Below are 23,271 nucleotides of genomic sequence, written 5' to 3'. Positions count from 1 at the left end.
ACAAATCGATATCAGGTGATTAAAATCACACTGAACATTTGCCATTTGCCACGTGGTTATAAAAACAGGAAGCAATGAGTTGAATATTTCATAAACAGTCACTGGATTCATGGTAGAACATGTTCGAATGTTAAACCTTTCATGAAAAAGTTCATTTTGAAGCGAATGTCAGAGAGTAGTAAAGCTTTCCTCCTTTGTAGGAACTCTGTAAACACCTCACACACACTGACATTTTTTTCTTGAAGGGATTTATTTCTTTACTCCCTTCATTTTTTCCCCCCTTTTTGATAAGTGAATCTCTGGACATCCATCAGTGAGACTCTCCTCTCTAAAAAAAATCTTTTTAAATTGATACGTTGCTGACCTGCGTCCAGCTGACCCAAGGTTTTCAAAAATGCTCCCTGAGATGCTTTTATCAGCACAACGTTTCTGTCTAAGCCTTTTGTTGTCATCAAGTTCAGATGAGTGGATATTTTCTTTTAAAGAAATTAAATGTTGAAAGTCCAAAAACATGAATTTCAGGACAATTGGTGACCCCATGGGTGTTAAGAAAAATGCACTGACGGTCTTTATGCTTTACGGGAAAACATTGCAAAAGGGTTTTCTTCACACATCGTGTCAACTTGTGTGGAAATGAACACTTAAAATGAGCTGATAAAATACGTCCTACTGGTGCTGTGTGTTAAACGGGACGCTCAACTAAAAATAAACAAACTGCGATTACACACACACACACACACATCTCATCTGTCACAACAAGTTCAGACAGGCTTCACTCGAAAATACATTCCATAAATGTTGAGGCCAAGAATGTAAGTGGCAGAAAAAAGGGATCTACAGCAGGCTGAGGTGTGCTGGGGAGTGGTGGAGGGATTTCCACAGCGGGGGGTGGATCAGGTCAGTCAGGCAGGCGAGTGTGTGTGTGTGTGTGGAGGAGTGTGTGGGTGCAGCGGGCGGACTGAGTGGGGAGATCAGTGGACCAAAGAAGCTTCCAGTGGCCTGAATGCTCCACTGACCTTGCTGAGTTGATCCCGGTGTGACAGGAGCAAGGCTGTCTGTCACATTATCATTCACAGTCGTGGACCTGAATGCCACTTCCGGGAGCACAAGGCATCTGAGGAGCACCGGGCGCGTGTGTGTGTGTGTGAACACCGCTCAGCTTTCCTCACTGAAATTATGGAAGCTCCTGTTTTGTGTGTGATTTCCTGTTGTGCAGTAGGAGCTTGAGTGTCAACATAAAGGATGGATTTTCACAACAGATGGCAGAAAATAAAATGCGTGTGCATTACAATCGACGGTAATGAAGCACCTGTCGGGCTAATGAAGTGGCTTTTTTACACTCCAGCACAATTCACTTGAAATTTAAATTATATGATGAAAGAACTGCGCCCCATCACAGGGAAATGCTGAAAAGAGGCTTAAATAAACAACAAAAACAACTAAAGCGCATCACTGTGATTAGCTTTAATATATATTTTATTATTGATAGTAACAGCACATTAATTTGAAAACAAGATACTTAACCTGAAAGAGCGTGTGGAAATGAGGAATTTCTCAGAATTATAGAAAGTTTAGTTTGACAGTTTGACATTTATCAAAATACACATTTCAAAGCTCAGACGTGAATATGTACTCTCAGACAGACATCAATCATTTTCCTTTCAGATCGTCTTCTGGACTTTATAAACGCCTCAGATATTTCAAATTCAGTCAGCAAAATATTCTAAATAAATAAAGTTTGTGCAAAATAGCAGAGGGAAAAAGATTTTCCCTCCATTAATCCACTGAGTGTTTACTTTATTAAAGAGAGGAGACGATGCTGGTTAAAAAAAAAAAGGCCTGGAGAAGCTTTTCATCTTCAGACTGTTTCGACTGATCAGTCGTCTGAAAGGAAAGTTACCCAATTTATATCAGAGAAACAAAAGCAGCCTTCTCTCAGCAGCTATAGTTACTTCAACCACAATCCAACCCGATTAAAACTGCATCATGAAAACAATTTCATCTAATTGGACTGACTTCATCCGACTGAAATCACAGCTGGATCAGAAGAGTTTATGAAGCGATCAGAGTCCGTGTTGTAAACGGTACATCGGATCACTCCCGTTTGTCACATCTGAGACTGAACAAGGACAAGGTCACTTAGGTGTTGCTTTTTCAAAAGAGGCATTGATTAATATGGCCAACGAATCTTACTTTGTACATGTCCCACTAAACATCACAGCATAAAAGAGAATGATTGAACTGAATACTGAATCATTTTCTTGGTGTGTACGAACCCAAACGTCAACATCATCATTTTAAACATCGTTCACGTTAAAGAGATGTAAAAGAGAGACGTCTTTTCAGTGGACTCCAGCACATTAACGGGCAACCAGGATCTATCAGATCACTTTATCTCCTTACAGCTGAACACAGCAGTCACACACTCAGCCCAGCTGCTGCAAATCATTTAGCGATTGGCTGAATCCATTTTAGTGTATGATTTTGTGTGTTTGTGTGTGTGTGTGTGTTTTGTTATAATTATAAAAGCAAACTTTGATTCAAACCAAAATAATTCATCATTGTAGAGGATAATACTTTTTAACAAGTATAGTACTTAGATACCCTATGAGTAATTTATTATGTTTATTAAAAAAAAGTCCAACCCCCAAATATATGGGGAATTTGACCATTTTACTATATAATATTAAATAATGAAAACACTAGTGCTGTGAAAAAATACTCAAATTGATGTGTCTGTAAAAGCATAAAACTCCCGTATTCTTCTTCTGATGGTGAACTCCCCAATAAAGTCATAAAGTATTGTCTGAATTAAAAACGTGCATCAATAAACACAATCACAGGTGTGTTGTTATGATTAAAGCTGCATTCTGAATCACATAAGTCAAGCAGATCCAAAGATATTCTCACTGTGAGATGACTCACTCACACCATGGAGAACATGTTTTACTTCCTGTGAGTGGCAGTCAAAGTGTCAGAAGTTAAAAAGTCTGGTGTCTGGAATCAGTCACCAGCATTTCAGCGCCTTTTCCAGTGAATTCTGGTTTCCCCGTACGGCGCGCGTTAAACTGTGGATAACCGCTCGGTGAGCGCTAGAACAGCTTCCATTTCCAGGGGCTGTTGTGTCTCGGCTTTTCATTAACACCTCTGGAGGCGTCGGTCACAGTTTGACTCTACGAGGTTGCTTGATAAGGAAGAGCAATAGAAACGCGGTCTCACCTAAACGGCCTCCAGCACCGCCGCGTCCTGGAGCCAGAGCTCAGAAACCCGAGCGTCACAAAGACGCGCAGGCCGACAGATTCGACAACTTCACTCTTAATGGAATAAAACAAGATTTAGAAAAATAAAAAAGCCTTGATTGCTTGATTGTCGAGCTGCCCTCTGCTCTGCACCACAGCTTACAGAATAATGGCGCCCATGGTGCTGAAATGCCACAAGATATTAAAATAGCAAGTTAAAATGTGAAACGCTGAGCTGGGCTCGGGGAGCATGCTGGCTGGACACCAACTGTTTTTTGGTGTGAAGCTTTTTTTTTTTTTTTTTTTTTTAACTTTTTTTAATTCCTGGAACAGCAGACAGACCTTGAGGTTGTCGACTGGATGGAGAGGAAGAGGAGTTTAACTGTCAGAGACAAGCTGTTCAGGCAATGGCAAACGTCAAATCTAAGAAAACCTGACGGAAACGCATGACGTGCAAAAATATCCCACCAACTCATGGAGAAGTGTCAGTGAAGGGTGTTGAGCAGGATGTCAAAAAGAAAAAAAAAAAGCAAAGATCTGCTTAACTGTGTATCCATGTCTTCAATCTGTCTATTTTCCGACTAATTTATTTTCACCTTAAAGTGTGAATTTTGACTGTTTGGACACAAATTGAGATATGTTTACTTGTCTATGCCCTTCAATTTATGCAAAAATGTCAGTACATAGAGTTAACAGAGATGGCTTTGGTGTTTTATCCTTTTGAGAGGTGGTTTTCAGTTCAGTGTGTCGCTGGTCCGTCTCCGTGTCCTCAGCTCCCTGATTTCCCCCGGCGTCTTCCAGACACTAAGCATGTGCCATTTACGGGTCTGTCAGCTGGCAGTGTGTTCAGTCTGCCTGTTGGTGTTTCTCCCAGTTCCCCTCCTGGATTATTAGTTCTCACTTATATATTTTTAGACTTTAGTTTTGGGTTCCTCCATTGGAGAAGCCTACTGTTTTGGACACTGTGTCGACTTAGATATTCATCCACAGCAATGCATCTCAGTAGACGCTGCTGCATAAGACAAAAAGTATCATCCGAAGCACCCAGGTAGTAACCATGCAGTTTTTTTATTATTATTGTAATGACTAATGACCTCAGGAGACCTCTCTCTTCCACCCATCCGTCTTCCTTCATGCTTAATCCACACGGAGTCGCAGTGGCAGTAATTTTAAGTCCAGTGCAAATGTTTTCCGCTCCTCTAGGGAAAACAACCCACTATGGTAATTTAATCTCTGCAGTCTAACCTTAAAGTCTCTCACTAGTTGAGGAGGTGGGGGGGGGGTTGTGAATCAGATGCCTGAACCACCTTAACTAGATCATGTCGCAACGGAGGAGCTTTACTTAGAGGCTCTGCTGCATGGTAAAGCTGCTCACTCCATCACGAAGAGAGAAGCCAGCCGCCCTGCGAAGAAAACTAATTTGGCTGCTTGTATTCATCATCTCTTTCACGGCCACAGGTGAGGTTGGGAATGGAGAATGGCGAGTAAACAGAGACGGATTGTGGTCTGGCCATTACCAAACGGCTCGTCTGGTCCATCGATTTGCACAGCAACAGCACAGAACAGTCCAGAAACAACAGCAGAACAGCGCAGACAATAAAGCATAATGAGAATGAAACACTGAAGCCGTTCGCCGCCAGAGCAAAAACGGCTGAAGACACACCGAGGTGGCGAGTTCAGCTCGTGGCAGCAGGCCTACGACGGCCAAACATCGTCCAGCCATGTACAAAGACGACGGACGTCCATTTCTGCATTTTTTACATGAAACCAGAATTTGTTGATCTCTTACAGGATTTCATTTTACCGAGTTTTCAGTGACAAGAGTAGCAATCCCACACAGCTTAGAAATGAGCTTCGTAGCTGCTCAGGGATGTGAACTGTACTTTCCTTTTTTTTTTCTTCTTTTCCTACTAAATTAAACATATTCTCATGCAAAATGGTCATATCTGCAATTCTGGGTGATTCAAAATGGGCTTTGACTCCTACATTTATCTGAGAACATGAAAAATGTAGTTTCTGTGCAAATGCAGCTCCTGATAAAAGTTCATATACCTGAGACATCGGTGTCACTGTGCGACTCCTCTGGCACTCCTCTTTCGACTTGCCTGAATTCAGGCACGTAGAAATCGGCCTGACGGGCCAGCGGGGCCATGAAGTGTATCACATCCTTTGTGTAGATTTCCAGGAATGGGTGTGCGCACAGTCGCCTTTCCTGGGGGAGAAGGCAAGAAGCAAAGTCTGTGACATTCATGAAATGTGTCGTACATTGAAGTAACGCACACGACAAATCAAATAAAGAATATCAATTATTGCTATTCTGGACAAAATCAGCCTGCTGCTGACTGCGGCTTCACATTTTAGTTATGTTTCTGGAAACATTCTTCAAAAATTTCATATGCTTTTCTTTTAAACCGTCCTACTGAGGCAGCAGACTGCAACAAGGTTTTCACTAGATGCACAATGCCGAGCAAAACTTTATTATGTTACTGCAGTAATGGCGTTGAGATGTGGCCAAAGAATATATATGGCAGAAAATTGTGTTAAAATGTTAATTAAAGTCCAGCAAGACATTCTTTTCTTCAGGGACGGGCAGTGGACAGCAGCAGCAGAGCAGAATACCAGCGCAGACATGACAACTGAAGGCCTCCTTCCAGTCAATAACCGGCGAAAACGACTCCATTTCTTCAGGGGAAACCTCGCTGGTCCTCTCCTGCAGTAGCCTGAACTCTTTTCCTCACAAACTGCCGTGCATCACATCTTAGACGCCTCCAATCTGTCTGCGAGGATGTTCAGCCTCCACATTTCACTCTGCTTTTGTTAAAACCACTGTTCTCCCCCTGCTACTCGCCTCACTTGTCGAGATGTGGGAAGCCTCCGATGACAGACCACTCCACTTCTCGGGGCTCATTAACCTTTCATACACCGTGTTTTGTTATTCCGCTCATGCACGGCTGATGTCTGTTACTTCAGCCTTTTGGCATATGTTAAATGTCGAGCAATAGGAGAAACACGTCACAGCCGCAGCTCACTGTCTCTACGTGATTGATTATTCAAGGATACAATAAACATGATGCCATATAATTTAAAGATAAAAATCACATTACTCAACATTATTCCGTTTTCTGTTTGTTTGGGGTTTTTTTTACAGTTCCAATAATTAAATCAGCTTTGAAAAAATGAGAGACTTGTCATTTTTTTATCAAAAGGAAATGTAACACAGGTACACTGAAAGGAGAGGAAACGCACCAATAACATGCTGATGAAGTCTTTTGTATTCACATCACTGAATTGAACTATATTAGTTGAAGTGTTTCAGACCATAAATCATTTCCTACATGATGGAAAATTCATGACATGTCTCTAACTGTGGAAACTCCTCAGGATTGTGATTGTTTCGTGGCCGTTTCCGAGCGAACGCGGTTCCCCCCTGCGACCCCGGCTGATGATCTAGATTCAAGCAAAGCAGAGGCAGTGACAGGTAGTTACTGTTTAGCGGGGAGGAACATCACACACAGCGGTGGAGCGAGCACACACACGAGATATATTCGCAAAAAAAAAAAAAAAGAAGAAGAAGAGCAAGCTGACTCCTTTTGAAACTCTCTCCAATCATCTCTCTCGCCATCTGTCTCAACCCAATTATGACAGCGGTGACGTTCCTCTCGCTGCTGTCTGCAGGAATGACATTGTCAGTTTCACTCACAGTTTCAGCAACATCAATTATTGGTGCAGTTTTTTTTTCCCCTCAGAATCATCTGCGTGTCCTCGGCAGACAGGAGCCGTTACGTAACAATTAACTTTGTGTACGGACACGTACAGGTAGAAAATTCAATCAATGCACAATCGAATGTGAGAAAGTGTAACGTAGACAGTCCTACAGCTACAAAGAGAAGTTGGCCATACATCTTTTCTGCAAAATCTGATTTGTCAGAACTGTCTTTATTTGCATATCGCAATGAATGCACAAGAAATTTGATTTGGCAAACTGATTATGGACTGAAGCAGAGCTCATAAATGCAGCGGCGCTGACATGAAGTAGCAAGTAAAAAGTAGACTCAGCAGTCTAATGGCACACTTAAAAGATCCAAGAACAAAAGCATTAAAGGCCAAGGGAGAGCAGAGCGAGAGTGCTTTATAAAAACAGTACATTTATCCCTACAAGGGATAAAAAAACTACACTAAAAGGGAATAAAAAGCAGCAGGTTCTTTCTTTTTCACTCCTTTCATATAAACAGGAGGCTGATGTGCGTGTGTTTGCTTTGTTGCATCCTGTAAACAATTAGCCGTGATTTGAGGTAATGATTGAAAAGCCTGCAGAAGAGGTTGTTTTCATGAGCATTTTAGATTTGGAAGACAGTGTTTATGATTGATGCATGGGCTCAGGATGCGGACAGACACACTGTACTTGCATCAGGCCGCGGTATTGAATTGATTCATATCTGAAGGTGAAAAGTGGTACTTGAAGTGGTTTTTCAAGTCTCATGAAGAAAACTGTATGTGAAAAAGCAAAACAAGCCAAACTCTGAGCACTGGTTGAGAATCCTCCCTGTGATTGACCACAGTCCAGATCTTCAAGGACGACGAGCATCCGCTGGCAAAATCACAGGGAAACAAAGACCTCTGGTCAGGGCGACTGCAGGACATGAATTACTTTAGAAAAGATTCAGAAATACTTTCTTTACAGATCTGACATTTTCTGCATGTTAGGAACCCACACTTTTTTAGATAAAGTGGCAAAGAATAACAGAGTAATAATGTCCTTTTAAAAACTATTTTTCAAACCGACCCATCTCTTTCTGATTTTAGTTTACTGTCTTACCTTTCACTAGGACTATTATCTTTCTGGTTAAAGTTAAATAACCCATTTGTGCCTCGGCTTTCATAACATGTCAGGATTTTTAAAGTCAAGTGGCTACATTTTTTTTTTTTTGGCATATCCACTGAAAAGCAGAAAAATGAAATCCACTTTCGCTGAGTTCCCTCTCAAAAGAAAAGTTAGAAGCAGCGTTTGCAGAAATGTTCTTCTCATTAATTAGAAAGTAAAATGGCTCTCTGGATGAAAATGAGGAGAAGGTGAGCACTTTGACAACTGAGTGGAACGAGAGACTGAAAAATGCAGATGAACATCCAAAGAAGAGGTCCAGTCTTTTCAATGCGTTGTCTATTGTCAAAATGAATAGTCAAGACATTCAATAGCTTCAAGTCCTAAATGATGAAGAATCACGGCTGTTCCATCAGTAGTTGCTTGAAAATTTAACAACACTCACACAAGGGCCACTTCATTAAACACACTAGTTCAGATGTTTGCTAATGCAAATAGATCAGAATTCAGTCAGACGGCAGGAACTCAGTATATGCAGACATGGTCGAGATGAGCTGCTGAAGTTCAGACTGACGTGTGAAAGGAGAGGAAAGAGGTTTAAAGTAACGTGTTCTGGTTGTTAGAGTATTTCAGAAAGCGCTGAACGGCTGGGATTTTCACACAGTCTTTTCTAGGGTGAACAGAGAATGATCAGAAAGGAGAAAGTGCCCGTTGAGAGGAAGTTCTCTGGGAGAAAAGCCTTGTTGATGCCACGAGTCAGAGGAGAATGGCCCGGCCGGTCCGAGACAGAAAGGCAGCGGTGACTCAGAGATCCACTTCTCACACCGTCCTCTGATCGCTCAGGACATGGAAACGTGAAGCTAATGGGCTCCGCCAGCAGGAGAAGGCTCCATGTGACACTCCTGTCAGCTCGGACCAGAAAACTGAGAGCGCAATTCACACGGGCGCACCAAAATTGGACAATGAAAAACTGGAAAAGTGTTGCCTGGTCGGAGTCGAGATTTCCACTGGGACAATCACACGGTGGGGTCAGAATTCAAAAACATGAAAACATGGATTCATCCTGCATGCTTCAGGCTGCTGCTGGCATAACGGTGTGGAGGACATTTTACTGGCACAATCTGGGATCATTTAAACGGCACAGCCTGCCTTCAGTGCGGCTGCAGACCACGTCTATCTCTTTATTCCCAGCGTTCTTCTTCTGATGAGCACCTCCAGCAGTAAACCATTCAATGTCACACGGCGGCTCAAATCATCTCAGAATGGCTTCTTATCGCGACAGTGAGTTCACTGAAGTCCGCTGGCTTCTGAAATCACCAGATCTCAATGAAGTGAAGCACTTCAGGGACCTGGCGGAGGCGGACATTCGCATCATACGAGATGCTATCATGTCAACAAGGAAGAAACTCTCTCAGGGATATTTCCAACACCTTGTTCAATCTACGCCGCCATGATTAAAGATGGATCTGAAGACAAAAGAGGTCCAACGCAGCGCTGACAATGTGTACTTGATAAAGTGACTGCTGAGTGCTTAACACACACAGTAAGCATGTGTGTGTGTGCCCTCAGTGTCATACGCTGGTTGTGAAGACTGACAAGTGAAATGTTGTGTACAACAATGCATTACAGCAGCGAGGCAGACTTTGTGCATAATGTGTGTGATGGAGCGTCCAGCGGAGCCCGAAGCGACACAACTGGGTCCTGGAAGTGGGTCGCTCCTCGCTACCGACGCATTTCATGTGCGACTTCTACATAATGTGCAGTATATGCAAAACATAAGCTGTGCTTCAAAGCTGGAGAGGCGGGCTGATTAGAAGATTAAAAAGGAACTTAATTGGCAAGAATTTTGATAATAAATCATTTAGGCAATTTTTTTTTTTTTTTTTTTTTAGCATAATGCCAATTATTCCTGGGAAACGGCCTCAAGCATTTGTTGTTTGTCTTCATCCCATGTGATGGAAAACTGGATATTTCCCAATTTCACACTGTTCGGCTGTGAATTTAACTGATTTAGAGATGCCAGCTTTAGGATGGCAGCACTGAGGAAAACAAACTCTGTATCACATAAAATCATGAAGCCCTGACAACATCCAAACCTGCTGTCGAAATAAAACAACCTGGCTGATGGTAATTGTAATCTAAAAATGTAAAATCTTTAATTGCTTGTACCTGACCTTAGTGAAGGACAAACAAATCCTTGATTTTTGCCATATTATCAGAATTTCAGAGGAGGCCTGCCTCCTTATGGGGCCCGTACTTATTACTAATCTGGACTGCTATGTGAGTAAAATAACAACCTAACCCATCAAGCCTGACAATATAATGAGGTCAGTTTCTGTGTGTCTTATAAACAGGATACCTGGGACAGAAAGGAGGATAATAATTACAGCAGCAGAGGAATCGCTGAAGCACAAGGTTCACAGTAGGATTTTGCAATTGGGTGGGGGATTGTGGAGAGTGTACTTATTGATTTTTGCTTGATTTTCTCCACACTCCTCCCCAGCAGTATCACGACCTCAGGGCCCAGGAGGGCCCTTAAGGCAGTCCGCAGTAACAGGGTCATTGTTAGGTCTTTTTTTTTCCCCTTCACATCCTCCTAAGCTCTGAAATAGCATTATTTTTTGACAGCAACATATCTGCTGTTCCCTTGCCACAAAAACATTATTATTACATTGTGTGGCCTTATTAAGGGAATAAAAAAAAAAAACACTCAAAAACAACGTCGTCACACTTTGAATTGTTTAAAAAAATAAAAGGCCAAACCAGACATACAGTTCCTGCCTTCATGTTTGATTTGATGTTTTTTGCTTTTTGAAGAAAAGTTTCTTCACAGGTTGAAAAATCAGAGTAATTCATGAATCAATGGTGAGAACATGTGAGCATTCATGACCAAGATCAGAAGCCGCTTCAGCTCGAATCAGTCAGCACATTTAAAATAGCGTTTTGATGCATCCTCGGAATCGCGGAAACATCCTCATGAGATTATGGCAGTTATCTTTCAATAAGAAATCAGATTAAGACACAGATTTATCCGCAATACTCCAAAGTCTTTGCAGAAATATACTCATTTTTGTGATTGATTGATTTTACATCTGCACGTGTTTTTTTTTTTTTTTTATGTAGAGAACAGAAGTGGTAAAGTCCAAACAAAAGAAAAAAAAGCAGAAATACACTGCCGCATTGAATTGTCCATAAACAGCCACTGCAGCAGTGAAGAGGAGATGGATTTCTCTTTAGATGAATGAAACTCTGCAACACACTCATCACTACGACTGCAGGTGTTGCCAGGTTCAGCAAGACAGGATGAGGTGTTCGAAACAAATAACCAGCAAGTTTAACTCTTATGTTACTCAAAAAAAAAAAAAACTCAAAAGCAAGTGGATTATTTACCAGTTTGATTATTGAATTCAATCACTTGCTTTAGTAAAATTAACCTTCATCCATAAAGAATTAAAAGTTAGTCCAAACTTAAAGACAACGAGCTCCTTTGACCATCCCTCGTGTGTTTTCGCCTGCTGGTTGCATGTTTGTCGGAAATCCACACCAGATCCCCGAGGAGGCAGAGGATGCACTGGTGTCCTTCCTATCTGTGTTTGTTTAGCCTGGGAACAGAATCTGCAAGGGACTTGGGAGTAAAAGCCCTCAATGTGTGCTTGGATAAATGAAAGAAACTGTAACCACTCCTCCGTATTTACTTTTACAGTCTGTTCCACTCGTGAATTAAATTAGGAGTCTGCTGTTAAGTGTTTATTTTCTTAACCTGTTTGGAATCAAAAATAAATAATACATTTTCAGAAAAAAAAAGAAAAACTTTTCACCCAATTTCCCCCATGAGCAGCTATTCAATGAGACAAAAGAACACATTTCTCTCCAGACTGGAGCTGGAAGATTCGATGGTGGAGAAAAAACACCAAAGAGCTCTTTGCCTCAAAAGAAGAGATATTTTACCAGCGCATGAAAAACACTTTGGGACAACATAACAAATATAGAGAATACATTTGGGATCCAAAAGCATGATTTCAACAAAAAGAAAAAGTGCTATTATGCTAGAACGAAGCTAACCAACGCCGCGGCGCCAGCTACCAGCGGAGGCTCCGCAAAGCAGCCATTAACTCCCTGCACACAAAGAAATAGGACATGCTCTTTCAAGGTGGCACTTGATGAATCACATCCACTTAAATTTTTCATGAAACCTCCACTTTATCTTGTAGCTCGGTTGAGGAATGCACACAATCTCAAAAGGAGCTTTAACCTAAAAATGACAAGGGAGATGCTGATTAACATCTTCTCCCGGGCACAATTACTCAGAAATAATCAGACGGTGTGTGTGCCGGTTTGAAACCGCACGTGGAAAAACCGGTCCATTGATCTGACCTATTAAGAAGCTAACCACCGTTAGAATGTTCTGTTTGAAAAGTTCAGCATGTTCACCATCGTCACTGACCATTTTAGAATGATCACAAACTTACATTCACCTTCAGCTTACTGATATGCTGTCATTCTGTCACAACAGTCATCTGATGAGCTTCTCCCTCATCGGACGCTCTTTAATTTAGCAGGTGGAAGTTCTGGAGTTGATTCTGAACGTGGAATCTCTTCCAGTCATCTGATTGCAATGAGAGGCTCGTTATTTGGCTTTTTAACAAACTCGATGAAGACGTCAACATTGAATTCAGCTGTGCTGAAGCAGGACGCCGGCCCTCCAGGATCTGCAGGAGGTGTATCAGTAACTGTCTATCATAGAGAGAAGGCTTTATGAGAGCAAACGCAGAGAATTCACCACAGGGAGCAAAGCATTCATCAGACAACTAAACACTAAGGTCAGATTACACTTCGACAAAGAACATTTAAAGAAGTCAATTAAGTTCTGGAACAGACAGACAAAACAGAGTCCACACAAAAGGCGCATCACATTTCTTCTGCTGTTGAAGCTTCATACGTCATGATAATCTGCACACTACGTTTTCAGTAAAAAACAAAACTGGGTCCTTAAAACGTTCCTATTCTTTGTCAGAACATCAACCTTTTATCACTTCAGCTCTACAACACCGTCAACGGCTTAGATTCCCAGAGTCCAACGCAAACGAAACACAGTATTAATCTAAAATGTTTAAACGCCGCTGCAATAAGATCACATGCTTACAGAGGAAAAGGTGGCATCTTATATCACAGTTTTCAACCCAAACGTGTGCGATTCAGAGAGAAATGTAACTGTGCTCGTCCGGGTCAAATGAATCACTCCTCCTCGACAGCAGATGGCCGGCGTGTCCAACAGAAAACAGGGTTTGTAGCCGCAGCGCCTTGCCCTTTACTGGTACACCTCCACTGTGACACTCGCTCAATGTGCTGCAGCAACGCTGGAGGACGTGACAAAGCCGACCCCGGGCGGCGTGGGTGGAGGAAATGCTGCTCACATACATTCACCAGGTGAGGCGAATGTGACAGAGACTGAAAAATGTAAAAAATCCTTTTTGGAAAGAAGCAAAAATCGAATGTAAAAATGTACTTGATACCGATAATTGTGGCGCTATCAATCACAACTAACAACAGCAGCGAGTCGTTCTCGGGTCACAGCAATTGGCATTTATCAGCGTTAGTCTCTCGAACGGAAGCAGAGTTTCAAGTACCTGCTGTACCTTGAAGAGAAAGAGTGAGAGGAGACAAAGACTCTCAGAAATTGATGGAGAAGCCGATGGGGAGAAGACGGGGAAAAAAAATACTTTTTTCAGGCCACAACAGTCAACAAATGATCATCCTGAGTACTGAGATGGATAAAAACAGCAACCTCTGCCTCAACAATGGCCCCTTGTCTCCCGAGGAGAAAGGGAAGAGAAACTGAGCACCGCTGTCAAGAGTGATGAGAAAATCTGATGGAGAGTGGCAGTTAAGTGCTCCCACCACTTTATTCATTCCTTTCCAATCACATCATGTGCACACAGAGCTGTTTCATAGCTATATTAAGTATGATTTACCATTTCCCGAGAAGAAATAAAAAACAGCATCAGTCAAACCACCACTCAAGACGTTTTCCTTCAGCAGAACGAAACAGCGCAGGAAGGGACGAAAGGCACGGGCATGCATTAACGAAACGGCATCAAAACACATCAAAACAGGAGAATGAAAGTGTTGAATTCACACATGATCTGAATACAGTTCAGTCAAAGAGCCCAAAGTGGGTGTAAACCTAGCAAGTAAAGTAATTTCTGATACAAGAGCTTGTCTTCAGCAGTCACTGCTCACCTCTGTTGTTTATGCGAGAACTCAAACATTAACATCACGCAACACACTGCTGTTATTCTTGTAAGCATGCAATTAACCTTTGTGATATACATTGAGGAAAAGAAGTTTTATCCTACCTGCGTGTATTCGGGAACTCAAATCAACCGGTTTGCCACGGAAAACATAACATGATAAAAAAAAAACCTAAAGCCGTGCCTGTATATATCCCCCCAATCAATTACAATTCCATTTGCACAAATCCCCAGCACAACATTTTTAGATAAGACATCTGTTTATAACAGAAAACACTCTTAAGAACACTCAATTTCATGGGTTCAAACAAATCTAATTTTGATCATATAATGAGAATTCACTGTCGGCCATCTTCCGATGAGGGTACAAGATAATTATTTTTTTGATGGCGTCTGCGTCAAATAATGAAAAGAGAAATCAGAGGAAGAAATAAATAAATATGCTGCTGCAAGTTAAGTGAGACTGCCTTATTTACAAGCTGTAAAAGTTCTCTGGAGGCAGGGAGACGCCGATTGCCTGGTGTGGGAGACGTCCTGGACAGGTCATTAAAGATTGATGCTCCCTTAGTGTAACAACACTGTCGTCTCCTGATGGTGAATTCTCAGAAGAAGTGTAGTTTTTCAGCTCTATCCATCTATTTGGAACATGTGTCCACAAAATGAAACCATTTCATATTTCAGTGGGCTTTAAGGAACTCGCGCTGCATGGGGCAGAAAGCCGCCTGATCCCACAAATAACAGTAACTGTTCAGCCATGTCCTGTATTGAAAGGACATCCTGAGGTATAACTGGGACTGGAAAAAAGCCTTAGCTGTCTCTGTTTTCAGGGTCATCCCGCTTATATTTGCTGTTTCAGTTCAGCCTGGTCCAATGAATAAGAAGACACATGAAGCAAGTTTCTATTGAATAATACTTGCAGTGGAGGAAGAAATGTAGCAAACAGAGGAGGAGAGAAAAAAGTCCATTGCTTGATATGCACTTGAGCTTTCCTGAGCTGAGAAATAAGACATATTTTGGTGCTAAATGCTGCAGGGATACAACTAGCCCTGAAAGTTAAAAATGACTTCAAACGTAACATTCACTTGATGGTTGATAATAACAGCATGTGGCTGCAGGGAATGGGCGACTGTGTCTCTTACAGATAACATGGCCAGAAGACCATGTCTTCTATCTTACAACCAAAGCAGCTTGCAACTTCAGAAAAAAAAAAAAAAAAAGGAACACTCTTTCATACGGACATGAAAAGAGCACTTCACCAATTAAACTGCACTCCTGTAAAACTGGACTCATAATGGGCAGCTGAAAACAAACGGGAAAAATACTTTTTTTAGTGGCCTACCCAGTGTGGAAGACATAAACCGCTGAGAACTGCACACATTTTCCACTTCTATCTTTTTCTCTTCTATCTTTGTCTTAGATTAAAGTGTTAGAATTTACCTAAGGGAAGCTGCCTGGTTCAGCTCGGGGCTGAAGCCGCTCTGGTGGGGTTCCTCCAGTTAACAGGCCGACTCCAAAACTGACTGTTGTGAATGTGATTATTCGGGATGGACTGGCTCCATCCAATCACAGCTCCCATTTAATTAAAACTAGAACAGAAGACGGATGGATTTTGTGCTTTGAGAGCAGTTAAAGTTTTGATAAGTTTACTCCTTTCAGGCGCTGTCTGATGCCACTGATCGCTTTTCCAATTCAATACAGTCATTTTAGTCAGCCATTTTCAGAGGTGTCACGACCATGTGACTGTCCAGGATACCGTAGTTTCTCAGTGGATTTAAGAACAGCAGCTGTTCTCCCATACGCCTCACTGAAATGACGAGAAAGTTATTTTAAAAGTTTTTCAAAATGGCCACCACCATCTTAAAGTTCTATTTCTGTAAGTGGGTGGGTATGAATCGCAATTTAGATTTCAGTTCCCAAAGATTTTGTTGTCAGAAACAGAAAAGTATAACATCATTCATGATTCAGAGTGGTTTTGACTCCAAAAGGTGTGAGGAGTGTTTATGTTTCCATATCAGCATCACTAAATCACACAAACCCCAGGCCTGCTTAAACAGTGTAGTAATGTTAACTTTGATTAAAATTCATAGAAAACAAAACAAAACAGTCATGGATTATTGTCATTACAATATAAATATTGACATTCACAGCCATATCGGAAGTGTTGGCGAGCCAGTGGCGGTTCGTCTCCGATGAGCCTCAGTCTGTATTCTCTCTGTCTGCCGGCTGGATGTGAGCGCCGTCCCTTCCTGGCATCGTGATTCGGCTTTACCCTGCTGAAATCTGGACACTGTCACAATCTGAAGTCACAAGAGCCACTCGATGTGTTTCCTACCAAGAGATGGTTTCATATCGCAGGCGTCCTTCACTTGACCTTTTATTACGTTGTTATGGGTCATTGTGTATGAAGTAGACGCTTCTATACAAAGGTTTCAAAGCCTTAAAAGAGAAAAATCGTGTCTGGGTAAACAGAAAAGATTGTGAAAAAGAGACCTGCTAAGCGAGTGTCTCCACATCCTGAATTTCACATCCCTGTCCCAGTCAGTTCCACTCCAAACGATGCCACAAGCAATTCATCACACTCTCACCTCCGGTGTCACAAAAGGGGGGATTTTTCAGAAACGCGTAAGACAGCTGGGAACATTTCAGAATGTGTGAATCAGGTGGATTTTTTATTTATTTTTTTTTTAAACAACAAAATGTGGAAAAACTTTTGGCTTGAGAGCACCATTTTCATGAATCCTGCTGTTAAGCCCAACATGCAATTGAAAGGGTGCTGCGACGCCAAGACGAGCACTCAGCACTAACAAAACGTGTAATTCGGGGGACAGTGACATCTAACCGTTTCCTGTAGTTTGTGAGGTAATAACAGTAATTTGTGAGATTATGGAGAGGACCAATCTATCAGAGGCATGCAGACTCTTCTCCGTGCCAATTTACTTTCCCCTCACGTTTATTTATTGCTCTTTGTTAACCGCAGGGAGCAAATCCCTCAAATTAATGCCGTATTTATTCATGGTTTTGTTGTGTATTGTCACAATATTGTTCCTGATAACCAAACCATGCACCTTTAATAGAGCTTTCACAACAGTTCAGCAGACTTAACAGGAGTTTAAATGCTTCACATAAAGGATGGGAGCAAAACTGTGTCTCCACAGGTTTACCACAGTCACAATCATTTCAATGCCACAAGGAGTTTAAAAAAAAAAAAAAAACAGGTCCAAAGGGTCCAAGGACATAATGAGTGACAGTAGTCGCCGCCAATACGAACAACCCAGGTGTCACTCAGGCAACAACACTCTTTACACAGACTTATTCAGCCCTGACAAATGAACGACTGTCTGAAAGTCACTGAGCTGAATAAAGCCGTTAAATCCTAAGCCTCTTTTTTTTTTATCTTTCCCATTTTCCGCAGCTCATTCAGTGAAGTCCCAAACCTCCACACCTTGGTTAGGTGCCCCCACCCTGTTGTCGGACTCATACTTGAATGGTTCAAAATTGCCTCTTGGATTGCTTTTCAGAAAATCCCTCAAGAGGGCAGGGGAGCAAATTCATTTAATTTGCATGCCTATCGCAACAAAAGACACGAGCAAATTGTTGGACTGTTTTAGCCGCCAGCAAACCAGTTTGGTCGTGTATGCGTTTCCTTTTCCTTTCATTATATTGTGCAGCCATCACAGATATAGAAGCTGATCAGGTGTCTAAAAAGAGCTTTATAGACAGAATATTTTCTTCTAATATAGCTACGTATTCTACAATTTGTAAGAAACACTTGAGCTTTGCTTCGGTAATACATCCAATCACAGTCGTGTCGGCAGCGCCGCGCCACTTGAGGCTGATTTCAAAGGGTTCAGGTTTAAATTGAATGCCAGATAGATACATTTCTATTTTTATCCCGACCAATTCCCCATGAAAATATCAACATGCGATGTCACTTCAGGAGGGATTGAGCTTCCTGTCGTCCTGCAGCCGGGAGCTACATGAGCTTAGGCTCGAATTTTGATGAAGTTCTTTTAAGTTTTAGTAAGCTCACTGTGGCTTATCTTTTAATTAACGGAACTGCTCTCATTGTTTCGTTTAAATCCATATTTATAGAATCAACACAGAAAGCGGGACAAGCGGAGCACATTCCTCCACCTGAGCCATTTCATCCAGCCGAGGGTCGTGTGAGCGCCGGTCCCAGGTGGCTGTGAGTGAAGGCATTATACACCCTGGACATGTCGCCAGTCCATCACAGGGCAAACACACACACACACACACACACACACACACACACACACACACACACACACACACACACACACACACACACACACACACACACACACACACACACACACACACACACACACACACACACACACACACACACACACACACACACACACACACACACACACACACACACACACACACACACACACACTATTTAGAGTGGCGTACTAAGAGAAAACCAACACATGCACAAAGAGAACATACAGAATCTATACTGAGAGGCCTCACTTCTCCAGCGAGCAGTAAAGAGCACGTTCAACCAAAAACAATCGAACTAAGTACGTCACAGCATTTTGTCTTTTTTTTTTTTTTTTTTTTTTTTTTTTAGTTCCAGAAAGATTGATAAGACGGCCACTGGCACAAAAGACTTTGTCCCATATCTAAAAATAGCGACACTTCTTCATTCGTAATCGCGCCCTCCTGCTTGATCTTAATTCAGAGCAACAGTGCAACGGTGAATAAAGTTTAAATCAGATCAATCATATGCAGATGTGACATTTAACACCAACAGTAGATTCCCGGCTGCTGCAGGATGAAAGTCGTGTTTGAACATTTGATGGGCAAACTCCACAGAGGCTCCTGAGGAAAGCAGCAGCCTGCTGGGTCGCTTGATAAAAACAAAAAAACAAAGTACATGATATAATTAATTAAAAGATATTTGACTGCAACGAAATGGCATGATGTCTGCATCAGCAGAAAAATGAAACACAATTTCAAGCTTAAAAAAAAAATCCATGATAAGATCATTATAAGATGATCTTATCTAAGATCCGAGATGATCATTATAACAGGTTCTTCTCACACAGTGTCTCTGTTGCCTCGAAGTCTGAATATTTCCCGTTCACGGTGGAACTTTCTGTGTGGAGTTCTCATGTTCTGCCTGGGTTTTTCAGGCACAACCTCTCTCTCTCACAGTTCTAAAAACCTGCATTTGAGGTTGACTGGTTATTCTACGTTGGATAAAGCAGTACAGATACGATGGATGGACAGATGCTGCATATTATCAAACCAAAAAGAGAGAGAGGGGAAACAAGTCAAATTACATGTTTACTCAAACTAGTTTTGTGACCAAAAAAGCAGAACAAACCTATTCAATGTGAAGGGATTCAAAGCAATGACTAAAACTGTAATCATGATTGACAGCATTTTTATGAACAAAAAACTTGAAAAGTTTGATAATAAACCACGCAAGATGCTTGAACCCCCCATCATTTATGGAATTAGTTGCACGTAAAATGAACAAATAAATGTTTCTTGCACTTAAATGCAATCAATTTCAGCCTGAAAATGATTCTTTTGGGGTTTGACTTATCCTCCACAAAAAGACTGACACTTGATGGAGAGAAATATGTTTCACATTTTTCTTGAAACCATAAACAAACTTCCTTTTCATATGTTCCAGCGTGACACTGCCTCACTGATTCTGTCCAACAAACACAAAAAAAACCCTACAACCTTTTCTGACCTTTCCGAATGTTCGCCATAGTTAGGTTAAAAGTCTGCATGTCGACCAGACCCTGCGGACGAGCATCTGTGCTCTGCTTTGCTTCACAGAGATGACAAGAATAAGAATTGCGGGAGGCAGCACCTTATGCTCCAGAACTCAGGTTTCATTTTCCATCAGGCCAAAGCAGGTTCTATAATCACTCTACCATGTGTGCGAGTTGCTAAAAAATGGTCAGTTTCTCAGGAACAAAAGGGAACATGCTTAATATTCAGCCCAGAACCTCTGCGCTGGCAAGAAACTTGAGTGCCCTCAAGCAAACAAATGTTCCATCGTCTGCCTTTCGCAAACCTTTAGATCTCGGTGAATGTCAGCAATATTATCCTCCCGCTCCAGTCCCCAATCCGGTCTGAAGACCTGGCCACCGTGCTCGAACTAAATCTCAAGATGCCAGGGCTTCTGTGATGCGGCCCACCGCTGAAAAGCCAAGGCACAGAAGAAAAACACTGGGGCCGATCGATGGTCTTACTCGGCAAATATCAGGCCAGACCGTGGGGCAGCGACTCAAAGTGTCTGACAGACAGAAATCATTCTGCCACGACAAGCCGTGCATGCAAAATGCTGATGAGCTTGTTTGAAAAGGTCTCGCCACTTGGGATATTCAAAGTGTCAGCCATCAACAGCGTGCTCTATTCAATAAAAGAAATCCATTTAAACTTATTCTGTTCAGCTACAGTTCAGATGAATGCTGTCTACACTGAAGTCAGCCATTAATGTAGTATTGCTCGAGATTTGGTTCATAACCTCAACTGAGTCCTGCGAGAAAGACAAACACGTTGAAACAAACAGCCTTTGCTTCACAATGCTTACAATTCAACAGCAACAGACAAAAAGTTTTCCCAGCTAAATCCCCTCTTCAGTTCCTGTTATGTCTCCAGATTTAGTCGTCACTCCTGTACAGATATTTTCATTTAGCCTGAATACAGTGAAATTACAGAATCAATTCATCATGAGTAACAAATTGTGTTACGCTGGAAGGAGAAAATGAAATTCCAATTTGAACTCTGCCATCAAAACTAAATGAAGAGTTGTAGCATCCGATTTGAAACGCTGTGGGAAAAACAATCCTGGTGCTTGAAAAATCAGAGCTGCATTGAAATGACAGCACAACATAAAGTCATGAAAGAAGCTGCTAACAGCGGCCACCTCAATGTGAAACCACAACGTTTACATTCGCTCAGCGGGAATGTGTTATCTTACCACAGAAACTTCAGATGTGGTAATTTCTTCCTTCTCCAAGGGTCATCTAGACATTCCATTAACATATATTCTATACCATTTCATCCAACTCAGCGGCACGGAGAGTTCAAGCCGATCCCACCAGACTAAAGGTGAAGGCAGGGTAGAACCTGAACAGGCTGCCAGCGCAACGCAGGGACACACACACACAAACAAACACACACTGGGCTGTGGATGGAAACCATGAAGACACCCCACACTTCCACATGGAGAACATGCAAACCTAATCCAGACACAAACCAGGGGCACAGTGTAAACCATGATACCACTTACATGAATTGTTAATACCATTAATATTGCTTCTGTATCTACCAACTACTTGAATAAAACAATTTGAAGGATATCAGTAACTGCTGTAGGGAAACGAACTGAGGGAGAAAAAGTACGTGAGAAAGTGCAATATAGCTTCAATTTATCTTATTTTAAATAAACAAGTTTAAACTGACACCAGCTTCTATTCAGAAATGAACAGATGTGACGTTTGGACACAATTCAGTGTAACATAAAGTCCATGTTTGATGGTTCAATTTCAGGCAGCGCTTGCTTTGTTGTACAGTTCTGTGTTAGATGCATTTAAAATGCTGTCTTAGCAATGGAGCTGCAATGAAATGCAATGAAAACCTTTAATATTTAAACTCGCTGTGTTAGGCATACTCTGCGTCAGTAGTATTTCTGGAGAAAATCCTATACACCGCTTTAAAATCTGAATCCAGAAAATCTAAAGCATACCATTAAATTGTAGTTGTTATATAGTAATATAACAAGCACCTGTGATCACATGAAGGCACTAAAATAAAAGAGCGCTTCCAATTTTATGGGTATTTGCGATGACAACAAGCTGCAGAGGACTGGTTCCGCTGACCTCTCCGATAGGCTAAGTGCCACTGGAGCACCGCCAGGCTTAAACCGAGTCCAAGCAGATGGCAGAGGCAGCCAGACAGGACTCGCAAGCTCATTGCTCCTGCAGACGCAGAGTGATTGAGGCAACCTGTGGTGCCGCCACCTGTTTTCGGCACACTTCACAATTAAACCATATTCACAGAACTCTCTGTTCATCACAGTGACTCACTTTCCCAGCATCCCTCGAGCAGCACGCCACAAGATCGTTCATCAATCGGTGCTAAAAAAGAAGTGAAAATGTTCTCTCTCCGTCTTTCCTCCTGCTCGGTTTTGATGTTGGGTCCTCGCCTCGATCTCCTTCCCCTCCATAAATCTCCTGCTATACTCTGTAACGCAGGCGGCGGCCCTCCAGGGGACGCCACAAAGACAGCCTTCGGAGCCGTAATGAAAAGTTTTGACGTGCTCAACTTTCCACTAAATTTATTTCAACTCCGTACCGTCTGTAAACACACAGTGTGACTCACAAATGCATGAGATGATCATGGGGTGAGATATTGATCATTTATTTGCCGTTTGACGCAAATCCACCTCAGATTTAGAGATGATTCATTCTATCACACACGCTCACACGTTTCCTTTCTCGATTTTACAACACTAAAAAAACCATGTAAAAACTGACTTAAAATGACTTTTTCTACCATTACACACTGAAAATGTCATCAAGAAGTGATAAAATATTCTGGATCCAAATTTAAAACTCACCGTACGAGGTGTGTGTATCTGTGAGCCGTGTGTTATTAAGTGTTTTTAATTGTGCCGTGTGTGCTGACTCCATGTGCAGTCCCCCTTACCGAGAGCGCCGAGGCTCATGGGACCTGTGTGCAGCGGCCTTACTGCTGATGATGCACCATGATTCACTGTCATTACGTCTGTTTGCTCATATGCAAATCCAGTTTAGAAACAAGCACACATGTACGCCTGTGGACGCTCGCATGCAGAGGAGAAAACATCTCTGCCTGCATGATTAAAGTTTAAAATGTGTTCATCTGTATGTAGTAATCTATATTGCATCATTGTTTTCCCTATAAGTATTTGCTGTCATCTAAT

At 41.9% G+C, this 23,271-nt stretch overlaps 1 protein-coding gene across 1 annotated transcript in view; it reads right to left on the bottom strand.

The window, feature by feature from the left end:
* The window catches only part of tex264b (testis expressed 264, ER-phagy receptor b), a 35,988-nt gene that overhangs the window by 5,778 nt on the left and 6,939 nt on the right, over nt 1-23,271 (bottom strand). The window contains exon 3 of the mRNA XM_030091994.1: nt 5,292-5,451. Coding sequence (XP_029947854.1) covers nt 5,292-5,451 — 160 coding nt within the window. The remainder of the gene's footprint in view (nt 1-5,291; nt 5,452-23,271) is intronic.

Source organism: Salarias fasciatus, chromosome 5, assembly GCF_902148845.1.
Source record: "Salarias fasciatus chromosome 5, fSalaFa1.1, whole genome shotgun sequence".
Taxonomy (NCBI): domain Eukaryota; kingdom Metazoa; phylum Chordata; class Actinopteri; order Blenniiformes; family Blenniidae; genus Salarias; species Salarias fasciatus.
Note: the sequence above shows the minus strand (reverse complement) of the source record. Positions and strands in the feature narration are given on the sequence as shown.